The 15,459-nt window shown below is 57.8% G+C and overlaps 2 protein-coding genes across 2 annotated transcripts in view; one reads left to right on the forward strand and one right to left on the reverse strand.

Annotated features, from left to right (window-relative positions):
• LOC102159659 (translation initiation factor IF-2) lies at positions 14,202–15,368 on the reverse strand. The gene is made up of 3 exons (XM_021100806.1): positions 15,332–15,368; positions 14,869–15,153; positions 14,202–14,770 (listed from the first exon to the last, which is right to left on the reverse strand). The coding sequence occupies exons 1-3, from the start codon at positions 15,366–15,368 to the stop codon at positions 14,202–14,204; spliced, it is 891 nt and encodes a 296-aa protein (XP_020956465.1).
• Positions 14,524–15,459, forward strand: part of AFAP1 (actin filament associated protein 1) — a gene marked incomplete at its 5' end in the record, with an annotated part of 128,289 nt that continues 127,353 nt past the window's right edge. The window contains 1 exon segment of the mRNA NM_001253821.1: positions 14,524–14,664.

A 15,459-nucleotide genomic window follows, 5' to 3' on the forward strand; every position in this document is an offset into this window, starting at 1 on the left:
CTCACGGTCAGCAGTTGCCTTCCAAGGATGAAATGTTTCATAATCTTTCTTCGTCCATTCAGGCTGAGATCACAAAATACCGTAGACCGGGGCTTGAACACCAGACATGTATTTCTCTTAGTTCTGAGTCTGAAGTCCAAGATCAAGGTGCTGGCCCCATCAGGCGCTGGCGAGAACCTGCTTCCTGCCTTACAGGTGTGCTCGCTGTGTCCTCACACAGCCCAGGGAAGTCCTCCCTCCTCCAGCTCAGCCTGTGACGAGGACACTAATCCATTGGGTGTTGGGAGGGCCCCACCCTCATGACCTAGTCCCCCCGAGGGCCCCTCCCTTCCTGCCATCGCACTGGGGATTAGGGCTGCAACCTCTGAATGTGGGGGACACGGAATTCTGTCCACAGCACTTACGGACTTATGTCTAATCTTATTCCAGTGACATTAACGACTCTTGAATCTTGGATTCCGCCCCCCCAAAACCTGTCCGCATGTACACAGTCTGCCCCATCTTAATAAATGGCACAACTGCGTGCCCCGTTATGGGAGCAGAAGCCAGCACGTCTCCCTTGAGCCGCAAGGACCTTCCACCCGGAAGCATCTCTCTTCATCTCCCCGTCTGAGCAGACACTGTCATGGAAATGCCCCGTTCAGAAAATGTTCTCAGAGTGGGAGGTGGCACCGTTATCAATGACCCTGGGGCACAGGGCGCACCTGGCCTGGCCCTGGCCCGCTGGACACGTGGGCGCCCCAACCATGCTCCATCTACCTCACCTCTCACCTGGGCCCTCACAGCAGCTTCCCTGTCAGCCTTTGTGCCCCCTCACCTGCAGACAGGTCATCTCCCACTCAACAGCCAGAGTGATGCTTTGCCCCTGTCACCCTGGTCATGCCACCTCCCAACAGCACCTGCCGCAGCCCCCACTCTCCCCTCCCTGCTCTACATGGGGTTGGCCTCTGCCCCACAGCCAGGCACCAGCCCCGAGCTTTCACATGGGTTCCCCTCCCTTCCAGGTGTGGGGGGGCACATTGCTTCTTCCCAAGGGGGGCCCCTCTCTCCCCTCTTGGTTCAGCCCAGAGGTTCCCGCGTCCAACCAGCTGCTCTGCTGACGCTTGCAAATTCCCCATCAACGCCCCGAGCTCATCACACCTGCCCACGCGTCTGCGCATCCTTCTCTATCCCTTTATAGACTCTCCCCCCTCCAGGAGGGCTGACGGTGTTATGACAACTCTCTGTGACCCAGAACGTCCTTGGAATATTTGGTGGTGGGACAGGAGCCCAACGTTTCTCAAGGCATTGGTGCTTCTGGAGGACCGACCGATAGAACTTTCCGCAAAGCGTTCTCTGCCCACACTGTCCAATATGACAGCCGCTAGCATTTGAAATGAGACAGGTATAACTAGGGAATTAGGTTTTAAGTTTTAATTGAAGTTGAGTAGCCACATGTGACTGGCAGCTGCTGATTAGACAGTGTGGACCTAGGAGATGAGAAACCTCTGCTGCCCCACTGGACAGACTGGCTCCCACAGGAGGCTCGGGACCAGTCATTCTGTCTGGCGGCGTGTCCATTTGATGGCCAGTGTGTAGGGTCATTTAGAGCATCTGCTGGGTCCCCATCTGTGCCTGGCACTGTCCTGGGGGCCGGAGGCTTGCTGGGGTAGCCCCTGTCCCCCAGAGCTCACGTCTGCCACCTCAACCTCATATGTCCCGGGTGCTAAGGAGTTGCCCACCCCAAGATCCCAGCCAAGACCGAGCCCAATCCCCACGCCAGCCTTAGTATCTGACAGTGCCACCAGCCTTCCCAAATCAGCCCCAGTCTGGGCCTGTGTCAGGAGCCCTGGAACCGATGGGGCAGGAAGGTATCGGCCATCAGGCCTCCTTTCTGGACCCTCCTCGGGGTAGCTGTGCCTTCATCCCAGAGCTTCATAATCTAGGCTTTGAGAGAGAGGAGGAAGAGAGCTTGGCAAATCACACAGCACATCCAAGGGTTTGGTTCAGAAGCGACGTGTGTCACCTCTAGTTGAGCCCATTGGTCAGAGTTCGTCACATGATCCCGCCACCTTCCAAGGGGTCTGGGAAGCCCGGCACCTGTGTGTGGAGAGGGGCGAGGACCCCTGCTAATGGGACTCCCAGCTGCCCAGCCCAGGCTCCCCCAGCCCTCTTGTCCCCCCACCCCCAATCCCATGCCTTCCAGATAAGCCGTCCGGAGGCCCCCAGCTGCCCCGTTTACCATCCTCTGCGGGCGAGACATTCTCACTCATCAGCGCCCATCTGCCCACTGGCACCACATGGACCCAGTCCCTCCGAGGCTTTGCCCTGTTCAGCGTCCCTCCTGAAGGCACTTTACCCACAAGCCACTGTGTCCTGCCCAGGGCCCACTGCCCCCAGCGCAGGTGATCAGGCCAAGGATGGCCCCTGAGCCCCCTGCAGAGTGGGCTCCTGGGGACCCCATGCGACATCCCTCCCTCCACCCCAGCCCTAGAGGCTTCCCTCTGGGTAGAGATGGTCCATCCAACCGGAATTCAGTCGGGGAGAGCGTGAGTCAGCCGGGAGGTGGACTAAACCAGGGGCCACCCAGCCAGGAGCGTGAGCCAGCAGGGGCCCCGTGGCAGAGCGGGATCATGCAGGGGAGCAGCGGGAGGAAGCAGGACGGAGAGGGGGCTGGGGGGGGGGTCACAAGCAGGAGGGACATGCTGGGTGGCCCTGTGAATGGCTTGGTGCTGTCCTTAAGCCCCCCTGCTCCCGCTCTAGGTTCTGAGCCAGTCCAGAAGCAGCAGGGGGCGGAGAAGAAACCGGGACAGTGTCAGATCCCAAAACAGGAATGCAGAGCTTCTGGAAGAACTGAGTAGGAAGGCGTTGCTTAGTGTGTGTTAGATCAGAAAGTCTACATGGATGGTCCACCTTCTACCTGACCCGCATCCAGACCTGAGGTCCCAGCAGGTGAAAGCGGGGGACGCGGTGAGGCGGGGAAACACCATCCCTGGCCAGTGTGGCAGGCGGAAGCCACCCTGTGAGCCTGCCTCCCAGGAGAGCAGAGGGCGGAGAAGCGGGTGGTGGCGGCATCCGGTCGCAGCTCTCATCCTCTGCCCACCCGGTCTGAGCACGAGGGCGGCCATGAGTACAGACGAGGGAACAGGCACAGGAACAGGGAAGGTGACCAGCAGGGAACAGCAGATCAAAGGATTTGGATAAGCGGCATTGCCCCCAGGGCCCTGCCCCAGCAAAGCCTGCCCTTGGAGCCCGCTGGCGGCTGCCCTACCTCACCATTCAGACAAGCCTCTGTCTATGTGGACAGTCGGGCACACTCACCCCTGTGCCCATGAGGGGGTGTCGTGAATGGGGGAGGTGATATCTCATGCCAGGAGGCCTGGCCATGAGGCACTGAGGCCCCTTCCCGTCACCCTCAGTTCACGGGAGCCCAGGAGGGCCCGCTGGCCCCAAGGGCACTGGGCCTCACTGCTTAGCCTCCCCAGGTGGAGGGGGCGCCTTCTGGGGAGAACCCCTCAAGGCAGTGCCCCCACCTTTCCTTCTGCCCTTTCAAGTCCCTTCCCCCACAGCACCGCCTCCTGGCTGCTGCCTTTCTCCGTCCCAGGCTGCCTCTCCAGAGGGGACAAGAGTCTATCCCACGGATGAAGCCTGGATCATTCCAGAAGTCAGTTCACACGGGCTGGTTGTCTCCCCTCCCCACCGGCCACCTTCCCGAGTGGAGGAAACCCAGGCGTGGATAAGCCACTCCATTGGACGGCTCCATCTGGAGGTGGCACAGGCCCCACCCAGGCCCCACCCAGGCCCCGCCCGGGCTGCGGGCTGAGAACCACCTCCCTAAGCTAAGAGCACTTCTGACAAGTTAAACGACAAGGGAGATCAGAGCCTCCCTGGGGACCGCCAGAGGCTGCCAGGCTAGGGTTCAAGAGTAACAGAGGCTTCCTTCTCTCCTGTCTGCATCTGAGGGCTGTGAACACACCTCAGTGGCAGGTGCTTTCTGAGCGTCCTGTGCAGCCATTCCTGCTCCTAATGGCCGTCCTGCCTCCAACGCCGTGAGGGTCTCTCTGACCTGACACCCACGTGCCACGTTGTTCCTTCCTGTGTGCAGCAGCTGCAGCGAATGGTATGCAGTGGAGGCTTGACCGTACCGTCCTCAGCCTGCCAACCAAACCGTGGGGACCCCCGTGGCCTGTCCTCCCACTCCCTACACACATCATCTGGCCCCTGAACCCTCTCCAGACTCTTCTTTCTTCTCCCATCCAGCACCCTTGTTTCTTGAGCAGCATCTTACCACCTCCTTCCCAAACATGGCCCCCTTTGCAAGGGCTCTTTACTTTGCTCCACCTAGCAAACTCCTATTCATGCCTCAATACCCAGTGGAGATGCCACCCTCTCTGCAAACACTTCCAGGATATGACTCCTCTCTTCAAACTGTCATACCCTTCCTTCCAACCAGATAATCCAGTCCGTCAGCAGATATTCACTGAGCTGGGCATGACAAAGCAGAAATGAAGACATGTTCCCCTGACCACAGGAACAGATCACAAGCCCACAGAAGTGTGCCCCCCCCCCAATGATATGTTGAAACCCTAACCCTCACTGGGACTGTACTTGGAAATGGGCCTCTAAGGAGGTAATTAAGGTTACATGAGGTCATGAGCATGGTGCCCTAATCTGATCAGACTGGTGCCTTAAAAGAAGAGGGAAAAAATGGAGTTCGCGCTGTGGCGCTAAGGGAGTGCTGGGAGGCAGGTTCGATCCCCAGCCTGGCACAGCGAGTTAAGGATCAGACACTGCCACTGCGGCTGAGGTCGCAACTGCGGCTGGGGTCTGATCCCTGGCCCGGGAACGCTATATGCCTCGGGGCGGCCAAAAAGAAAAAAATAATAAAGAAAGTTTTCTGGCCCAGGTGCTAAAGAAAGGCCATGTGAGGACACAGGAGAAGGTGGCCACCTACGAGCCAGAGAGAGAGCGCGTCCTTACCAGGAACTGAATCTGCTGTCACTGTGAACTTGACTGCCCAGCTTCCAGAACCACGAGAAATAAAACGGTGTTGTTTAAGTCCTGGCTGGGGTATTTTGTTACGCAGCCTGAGCTGCCTGGGACGAGGGGGGAGGCCGGGCCCATGGCAGCACAGGTGGGAGGGTGAGAAGGGGGGTGAGGGCACAGGGGACCCTGACCAGGCGGGGATGGGGTCTGGGAGGCTTCCTGTACCAGGTCCCACTGGCTGAGTGCATAGTGGTGAGCAGAGGCAGCCAGTGAGGCTGCAGTGGGGAAGCCTGGAAGGGCGTCTAGGCTGAAGACACAGCCCAGGCGAAGACTCAGGACCGGAAGCTGCCCGTTGCCTCCAGGACCTGTGGCGGCTCTGGGGTGTGGAGCACTCTGTGTTCTGAGCCCCACAGATGTCTGCCTGGGGTACTTTCACGTCGGCTCAGCATGGCCTGTGTACCTGCTGGGGAGACGCTGCCGGGCCTGCCTGGAGCCCTGGGGCCTGCGTGTTCCTGGATAGTGTGCAGGCCCCTATGAGAGCATCTGAATCTCTGGTTGCGGGCTCAGCTCAGCCTGCATGGGGGCGGTTAACCCCCCTCCGGAGAAGCCCCCCCCGACCCTCCCCCATCAGGTGGGACCACTCTGACTCTGAGGTCAACCTCCTTGGCATTGAGCCCCGCTGCCCACAGCGGCCACGTGCTCATGGCCACACCTCCCCTGGCGAATTTCCTTCCTTCCCTGACCCCTCCCCACCCTTCATCCTGGTGCTTCCCAGCCCAACTTCCACTTAAAGTGTTTGTACTGAGTTCTGGTTTCTGCCGCTACTTCTGGGGAGAGCTGCATTTCCCCAGGCTTTGCCTGGGGGGTACAGAGTGTTATTCTTGCAGCCACCCAGGTGCTCCACCTTCCCAGGAGTAAACATAGCCGTCTAGCTGAATCGTCCCCATCACCACCCTGGGGCCACGGAGGGAGGGAGGGAGGGAGGGTGGCCGTGGACCGCCACTGCTCCTGCACTAGGGCAGGGGCCCCGCCCTGCACCTCGACTGCACCCTCCCTGCTCATTCCAGAAACGCTAGCCCTGGAGCCCTTTCTCTCTCTAACCTGCAGAAAACGCTTTCCATGTCTCAGGATGGATCCTTCTGGAGGGTCCCCAGGAAGCTGCCTGGCCATGGGGACCTGCAGCTCTGCCCTGAGACCCTCTGCAGCTGGGGGAGGGGCGGGACCAGCCTCCGGCTGATCCAACATCGCTGCTCCCATTGGCCACCGGCCAGAGCTCCCCGGCCACCCGCCCTTGTGGTGGTCTTCTTCCAGCCGCCCGGGGTCACCAGCTCCAGAAGGTCTCCGGAAAGGACCCCTGCACCCCGTCAGTCTGCGCATGCCCAAACCCCAGTTGCTGCCAACCTGGAGCTCTTTAGCACCTCGGGGCCCAGGAACCTGCTTTGCTGTCCCCCAAGTATCGTGTTGACCAGTTAACCTGATCCCCCAAAGTCCTACGAAGCTTTGGACACCAGGCTTCCCGTCTGCATCATCCGCCAGCAGAGGGGCCCATCTCTCCAGCCAGATCATTTACCATCCTTGTCTACACTGAAAGCTATGTGGTCCTTCAAAGGTTTCCAAGAATTTTCCTCCATAGAACAGTAGATAAAAGAACTTTTAACTGGGGTTGTGAAACCTCTCTGGACTCAAATACCCTCCCGTGGGCCAAAGACAGACCCGTTGCCAGGTGGGGAGTGGGGAGAGCTCTCCCATCACTTTTGGGGGGAGGCTGGGGCAGGGCCGTGGCACCTGTACCTCCATCTCCCTCAATACGGACCCGCTACGGCTCCGCAACCGGGCCCCCAGCTCCATGCTGAGGGGCAGCCTTAGTTGCCTTTCGATCAAGAGGTCAGCTTCTAGGGCACAGGTTCTGCCCTCCTGGACACATCTGATGGGACTAGAGGTGGCGCCAGACCCAAAGGCAGCTCACCTGAGGTTGGTCTGAAACAGAAGTTCTGTCTAACTGGACCAGAATTAACTGGTCCGATCAGCGTCGGTGTCTCTGGAAGCATCGGTGGGTGCGAGAGACAGCAGAAGAGGAAACTGACAGCCACAGGGACCTAACAAACCCAGAACCCCGGCTGTCCGTAGCGCCCACGGCCTCTTGCCCAGCGCCTGGCACAGAGTAGGTGCTCACAGAATTTGCAGAATTCACAGCCTTTCAGAACTTGGCAGGGAGGGAGAGGCTTCGGCTCTCATCCTGGAATAGTCCAGAGCGAGTGTCCAGCGTCCAGGCCCTCACATTCACCGAGCACGTGCCCTTACGCAAGTCCTGCAACCCCGCCCACCCTCAGACTCTCCATCTGCCCCGGGAGGAACCAGGCTGGATGTCCCCAGGGGCTCTGGGGACCTGCCCAAGGGGTATCCAGGCCCAGTGGTTCAGATGTCCCCGAGGTCAGCATCGTCCCCCTTGGGGTGACCTCATCCATGGCAGCGTCGCAGCCTTCAAAATGAAGCGTTCCTTTAAAAATATTTTTAGATGCATTCCATTGGTTTTTGATAGGTAACAGGTTCACACAGCTCCCTCTCAATGGGTACGCATTGAAATGTCATCTTCCGCCCACCTCATCTTTCCACTCACCTCCAGGTCAACAGCACACCGCCAACGCTGTTCTAACTATGAGCTAAGACAGTAGGCATTTCTCCTTGGCTTGAATGGGAACCCGTCTAAAGGGCTGACTTTCGTGAAGCATGGTGTATCATATTAAAAAGACGTTAGGAGTTCCCACTGTGGTTCAGTGGGTTAAGAACCCGACAGTGTCCATGAGGATGCGTGTTCGATCCCTGGCCTTGCTCGGTGGGTTAAGGATCTGGTTTGGCTGCAAGCTGTGGTATAGGTCACAGATTCAGCTTGGATCCAGTGTTGCTGTGGCTGTGGCATAGGCTGGCAGCTGCAGCTCGGATTTGACCCCTATCCTGGGAATTTCTGTATACCATGGTGTGGCTATAAAAAGAAAAACCAAAGAATTCACATGCATCCGTCCAATTCTATTTTCTTTTTTCTTACTCTCTTTTTTTTTTTTTTTTTGTCTTTTGTCTTTTCTAAGGCCACACCCATGGCATATGGAGGGTCTCAGACTAGGGGTCTAATTGGAGCTGTAGCAGCCAGGCTGCACCATAGCTCACAGCAACGCCGGATCCTTAACCTGCTGAGCAAGGCCAGGGATCAAACCCACAACCTCATGGTTCCTAGTCAGATTCGTTAACCACTGAGCCACAACGGGAACTCCCGATTCTATTTTCTTGAGGTTTTATCCCTGGCTTGGAAAATTTCTGCCTGCTGCAGGCATAGCCAAAAAAAGAAAAGAATGAATGCTGACTTTTATCAAATGATTTTTCAGCATTTTTGTTTATGATCATATGTTGTTTCTTCTAAGATCTAGTAACGGGGTCTAATACTGTAATAGGTTTTCTGATAGTAAACCACCTTGACCAGCTTAGGAAGCTCTACATAGTGCTTAAGCCCTATCATTCCTTGGATGTGCTGTGGGATTCTGTTCACAAATATCTGACTTGCGTTTCACCCTATATACCGAGAAGAGGTCGGTCTTAGTGAAATATTATACACAGGCGTCGGTAGAGGAAATATTTCTATCTTTCCCACACGTCTGTGAAATCACTGAGCTCTGGAAAAAAATAGGGAATCGGAATTATAGTAAACATAAATATATCACTTAAATTAGAAAAAATAGCCCTTTCCTTTCATTGTTCCTGGTAACATTCAACCGGGTGTCTGTCGTGTGTGGGGTGTTTTTGGTGGTATTTACAGGATTCCCAGGGAATCGGTGGGAGTTTCACATAAAATGTAAGCAGAGGAAAACAATTAGCACATGGAGTTGGAATCTGGAACGAACCAGAAGTGGAAATGTCTTTATTTATTTATTTATTTATTTTTGCTTTTTAGGGCCTCTGTGGGCAACACACCGAAGTTCCCAGGCTAGGGGTCGAATCGGAGATGCAGCTACCAGTCCACACCACAGCCACAGCAACGTGGGTTCTGAGACGCATCTGCGACCTACACCACGGCTCGTGCCAACGCCGGGTCCTTACCACCCTGAGAAAGGCCATGGATCCACCCTGTATCCTCATGGTTGCTAGTCTGGTTCCTTACTGCCGAGCCACAGCGGGAACTCCAGAAATGTCCTAAAGAAGGCAGAAAAAAAAATCATTTGTTGAGGTGAGGTCCTTAAGAGCCAGCTGAGCCTCTGCACTTTCAGTCCAGACCTACCCTTGTTTCATTTCTCAGAACACTCGTCGTCATCGTCATCGTCCTTGCGGATTAGAGAGAAGCAGTAATTCAGCGTTTGCTCCAGGCCGGAAACTAGGCTGGGCATTTTCCACAGTTAATCCTTAGCACAGCTTCGTAAACTAGGTAGCGGCCTCTCCACTTTACGGCAGAGGAAACGGAGGCTCCGAGAAGTGAAACAGACGGCCTTAGAGGGCACAGCTAGTAAGTGGCAGAGCAGGGATTCACACCAAAGCCCACCTCTGCGTCCTCTGTACCTTGCCATGCTTGAGAGGGGAGTGTGTGACAGGCCCGGGGCCAGCTTTACACCCTGTATCACTGGCATAACAAACACCCGATTATAAAGGGCGAACAGAGGAAACATGAGGTACCTTGTGCACAGCCGTGCGGCTGCTCAGCAGAGGAGCAGGGATTCAGCCCAGGACCAGCAGCTCCAAGCCAGGCGTTCTGCATCACTCGGCAGCCTTCTGTTGCCTCCCCTCCCACAAGCAGGGCTCAAAAGCAGCAACACCGAATGACGGTTATGCGGCCGTTTTCTTTTGTTTGTTTTTGGTTTTTTTGTTTTTTTCAAGAACAGAGCCCCACGGGGAAATTCCTTGTTGGCACAGGTTTTCGTGTGAATCATTTTCTTGCGTAAAGATGCACAACTTACTTGCCGAGAGATGAAGCGAAAGCGTGCAGACAGGGAGGATAAAGGGCTCCAGCGAGCCAGTTCACTGAGGTCCAGAGTCAGAGCGGTGTCGGTGGGGTGGAGGACCTGGGAGCCCAGCCGGTCCCACGCAGGGATATACACATAGGGTTTGGGGGACAAGGGCCCCCATGCCTTTATTTTGTCATTGGTAAGCTTGCTGGTCAGAAACCCATGTATGTACCAACTTGTGACTGAATTCTTTTTTTTGATTTTTTTGGTGGCCGCACCTCTGGCATGAGGAAGTTCCTAGGGCCAGAGATGGAACCTGCACCACAGCCGTGACCTGAGCCACTGCAGTGACAATGCCTGATCCTTAACCTGCTGAGCCACCAGGGAACTCTGAAAACTTTTAAAATAGCAACCTACAGATTGGTGGCTTTGGTTGAAGGGGTGTCAACTAAAAATGTATGCACAACCAGAAAATTGAGAGTTAGGTTTTCTTTGGTGGGCAAAACTGAGGACCTAAACCCAGGAGGCAGCATCTCCAGCAACCCTGAAAAAACTGCTCCCAGGAGGCGGGGGCAGTGGCGGGGGAGAGCCAGGAAGTATAGGAGTTTTGCAACAAAGAGCAGGTGGTAGGAACAAAAGATTAGGGTTAATAAAAGAAAAGCCAGACATGTCAAGTTAAGGAGTGTAGGAACGGCTGCGAGAAGGCAGGTATTCTTTGTTTTCTTCCCGAGTTCCCTCGGGGCTCACCGGTCACCTTTGGAGGTGGCTGCGACCACCCATGACCATCACATCCTTTGTTTACTGACAAGACAGGCAATATTTTATTTCTCAGTGGCTCCATCCACTTACTGGGCAGAACCGTGTGAGGTTCTGGTCCATAGGATGAGGACACTGAGGTCTTTAACAGGTGTCCCACCCTCGGTACCAGCCCCTTCTCCGATTCCAAGCTGACCTGGACAGGGACCGGCCCCTGTTTTATGGACAAGACCTCCTCCCACCCCAAAGCTGGCTCACACAAGGCTAGGCTGCCTCTGTAGGATGGAGATACAGGCCGAGCGATGAGGGCCACTCTGTGGCCTGGGATTAGTGAAGGTGCTGGCTGGACCACTGGCCTCGGGACATCCCTGTTCAAAACGTCCCAGGCCTGGAGTTCCTGTTGTGGCTCAGGGGGTTAAGAACCCGACATAGTGTTTGTGAGGATACAGGTCTGCTCCCTGGGTTAAGGATCTGGCGTTGCTGTGGCTGTGGTGTAGGGCGGCACCTGTGGCTCTGATTTGACCTCTAGCCCTTGAACTCCCATATACTGCAGGTGCGGCCCTGCAATGAAAAAAAACAGTCCCAGGCTGAACCTGCCACTAGACAATTCCCAGCAGGCAGTTCCGCCCACGGGCCTGTTCCTCTTCCTTCCTGGCTGCCCCTCCTTTCTGACTTCATCTCCCTTCTCCAGGGGCTCCTAAGCTCAGCTGCCCATCACTTCTCGTCCAGAGCAGTTTAGTGCTCTGTTTCTCTGCTTCAGCCCACCCACCAGCAGCGGAATCTAATCTACCCTTCGGGTGGCTTCTCAGATCCCCACATGCGCTGATCTCTGGAAAGGAACTTTGAGGTTTGCTCTTAAAGCACTGTCTCCACCCCCTTTGTTTGCCTGGGCTGTTCCAAGGGGGCAGGAGTGGGGAGGAGTGCCATCTGGACCCTGCAACCCCCTGCCCCTACCCCCTGTGGGCATTGGGAGAGATGGCAGAGGGGCCAGGAAAACAGTGGGTGGGGGGAGAAACAACGGGTTTGGGGTGAGTGGAGGGATACGAGGTCTGTCTGTTGCATGCGGTGTGTGAGGTGCCCATGGGCTGCCTGGGGCGGGGGTGCCCAGGACAAAGCTGGACTGAGAGGGTTGAGGCTCAGTGGATGACCCAAATGTCCTCACGGATACAGAGGGGTGGCCGGAGTCACAGGCGTGCTGAGACTGTCCTGGGACAGGGTGCAGGATAAGCAGATGGAACAGTTTTTGAGGACAAGGACGTTTCAGAATTTGGGAGAGAAGAGCAGAGTACCAGGGAGACGACGGAGGGGCAGCAAGATGCGGGAGGAGGACTGGGGGCTCTGGTACAAGGACAAGGGAAGGAGGGATGCAGCGAGCAAAGGGCCAGGGGAGAGCCAGGCGGGTAGGACCCAAGAGCATCCTTTATGTTTGCTCTCAAGGTGTCCGCTGGTGACCTTGGTAAGAAGAGGGATGAAGGAGGGGGGCAGAGTGGACTAAGGCTCGGTGGGCGAGCAGAGGGCACACCTTGGGAACACAGGTCTGAGTTCTGATGGGGCTTTCATGCCGGTGGCAAGACGGCAATATTAAACACGTAAGAGGAATTATGAGGAGTGCCAGAAAGAGGGACGGGGGCTCTGGGTGTAGGTGTTGGGGAAGGGACCCAGTGTTCGTTTTTGTCGTTTCATAACAAATAACCACAAATGTAGCAGCTGAAGGTCACACACATTCTTCATTCAGTTTCTGGGACTGGCGGTTCAGCCCATCTAGCTGGATCCCCTGTTTAGGGCTCACCCCCTTCACTCAGCGTTCTGGCCGGGCTGTGTCCTCACTTGGAGGCTCGACTAGCGAAGAGTCCGTGGTGAGCTCTTTCAGGCTCATGCTGCCTGAACCAGGGCCCAGCCCTTTGCTAGCTGCTGCCCGGAGGCTGTCCCTCAGGTTCCTGTGACCCTCCACTGGTGACTTCTCCAAAGCCTGGAAGCAGAACCTCTCTCTATGGTCTATGATGAGTTCCTATGTAATGTCATGTGACCGGGGGTGGCTGGGGGTGGCAGGCCATCATGGCTACTCCTGATATTGGCCAGAGGCTATCCTAGGTTCTGCCTGCCCCCAAGGCGGGGGCACTGTACAGGGGTGTGACTCCCTGGGGGTCACCTTAGGGAGTGTCTGCCAGTTACACTTTGTGCTAGTGTAGCCACAAAGCCTTCCTGGGGAAAAGGACATTAAGATTGAGACTTGAAGGGTCAGGGGTTGATGGGCCAAGAACAGGGGGCAAGTGTGTCAGGCAGGGGACAGCCGTCCTTTGCAGGAACTGCTTCCCTCCCTGAGATTTTGTGTTTCTGGTCTCCAAGTATATCTGCAAACAGAGGGGCCTGGCTGAAGAGGCATGGGGAAGCTTCTTATGTCCACGGAGGAATCTGGCAACTCAGACTGGAAACTGGGCTGTCAGTGGTGTGCCTGTGTGTGTGTGTGTGTTTGTGTGCTGTGTGTGTTGGGAGGCACGGAGGGGCTCTGCCCCGGTCGCTGTCAGCCTTAGCCACGCATCCATGCGCCAGGCCCTCTTCCGCACCAGAAATGAGAGGGTCGCATCCCTGCCTCGTCTGAGAGGGTCACACTTCACCGGGTGGCGGGAAAACCAAGCAGACTGAAAACTCCAGCAGGAGCTGTACCGAGGTGGGAACGCAGAGAAGGCCGGCCTGCGGTAGGGCCACAGGGCCAGGCGGAGGTCCTGGGGTCGGATGGGTCCTGGGGCGCTTGAGGGACGCAAAGACCTTGTGGGATTTCAGCTTTCATCCAGAGCACCTGTTCGGATGGACAGGCCATTGACTGAAGGAGGTGGAGGAGCAGGTGGGGGCATGGAAGAAAGCGCTTTGAGTTGGTGGTAAAACATTACAGACGCCTCCTGGGTGTCCAGCTAGGGACTTGGGAGGTCAGGGCTGGAGACTGGGGGCAGGCAGTCACTGCAGTAGGTGGATGGTTTAAAGCCTGGGTAAGCCTGAGATTTCCAGATAAGAGGGTCCATGCCCTAGCCAAGAGCCGCCCTAAAACCCCAGCACGGAGAGGCGGGGTAGAGAAGGGGCTGGATCCGGAGACTCCTGGGGGAGCCGCCAGTAGAGTGTGGTCCGGAGAGGCTTAAAGATCAAACACGGTGAGGTCAGAGGATTTATGGATCACTGGCATTTGGGTACATGTGGGTGACAGGGGGGGAGAGGAGAGCGTTCAGGTGGGGAACAGCACAGCCGCAAAAGCTTTGAGGTAGGAAAAGAAACAGCGCTGCCCGGTGCTCCTTTATCGCGGGTTTAGGTGACTGAGACATCTGGTCCTGCCTGACAGCTCCTTCAAGGAGGGCTGTTTACGTCTACTCTGCTCCCACCGCCCACCTTACAGGCTGCGAGAATATTTGAACGAATAAAAATGAACCAGTGAACGGGACTGTGTGACTAGTGTCGGGGGTGCAGGTGGTCTCGCTGCTTGGGCCTCAGTTTCTCTTTCTGCAAAGCGGGCCAATCCGATCAATTTGAGTTCCCGGTTTGAACACGTCCTGCTGGGCGAATTCCAAGCGGTCACTGAGCCCGGCCTTCCCGGGTCGGACCTGGTTGGGCCGCGGAGCCAGCTCCTCTCCGCTCCGCCCCCGGCGGGACCCCGCGGCCCCGCCCCGGCGCGGCCCCGCCCCACCTCCCTTTGTTTCTCCAGGCCCCGCCCCCTCCGCGCGGCGCCCTCCCCATTGGCCGGGGGGCGGGCCCCGAGCGCCGGGCGCCGCCGGGGGCGGGGCGGAGCTGCGCGGGCGGGGTGAGTGCGCCTGCGCCGTCCCCGAGCCCAGCCGCAGACTCTGCCGGCCGCTGCTCCGCGCGGAGCGGGAGCCGGATCCCGAGCCAGAGCGGGTGACGGGCTGCGGCGGCTGCGAGGCGGCCCCGCCCCGGGGCTCCATTGTTGCGGTGGCCCCGGCTCTGCCGGCTGCTCCGCTCTGCCTGGCTTGGCCAGGGCGCCTCCGGCAAGGAGCGAGCGCTGCCGAGGCGGCGGCCTGAGGTGAGGCGGCGGGCTTCGGGGCCAGGCCGAGCGGGGGTGCCCGGGCGGACAGGGTTCTGGGTCCGGGAGGAGGGTCCGAGGGCCAGGCGGAGGTCCTGGGGCCGGACTGGGTCCCAGGCGGCCGGGGTCCCGGAGCCAGGCCGAGGTTCAGGGCGGGACAGGGCTAGCGGGTCGGGCGAGGGTCCCAGGGCCCGGCGGGGACTCAGGCGGCGGGGTTCCAGGCCGGGCGGGGGTCCCCGTCGGGTGTGACAGGTTGAGCTGGACGCCACGGGGTCGCTGCCCGAGGTGGTGGCCGCCGCCCTGAGCGCCAGCGGGACGGGGACGCGGACGCGGACGCGGACTGACCGGGCCGTCGAGCGTCCCGGCGCTTGGGTATTGTCTCGGCCTCGGAGTGGCACCGAGGGGGCTCCGCGCCTGCTGCGACTCTGCGTGGCTCCGCGGGTGAACCCCTGCACGGGGTCCTGGTCACCCTGAGGATGGGGCCGCTGTCTCAATGTCCACTCCCTCCGTGTGTCACCGAAGGAAGCTCTGCGTGGGCCCTTGCGCGTGGGGATCCCGGCTGCCTGAGAGTGGGAGACTCTGTCTCTGGTCGCCCTTCGTTTCCCCGGCGGGGTGACTGGTTCGCTGTTTCAGTGCGTGGACCCTCAGTCATAGGGACCCTGGTTACCCTGAGAGCAGGGCTCTATTTTGCCACCCACGCCCATGACCGGTTTACTGAATGTTTGAGCGTGACCCAGGGTGGCTCCTCGTGCACGTGCACCTGCGGTGTCCTGGCCACCTTGTGAGTTGGGGGGC

The sequence above is a fragment of the Sus scrofa genome, chromosome 8, assembly GCF_000003025.6.
Source record: "Sus scrofa isolate TJ Tabasco breed Duroc chromosome 8, Sscrofa11.1, whole genome shotgun sequence".
NCBI classification, from domain to species: Eukaryota; Metazoa; Chordata; class Mammalia; order Artiodactyla; family Suidae; genus Sus; species Sus scrofa.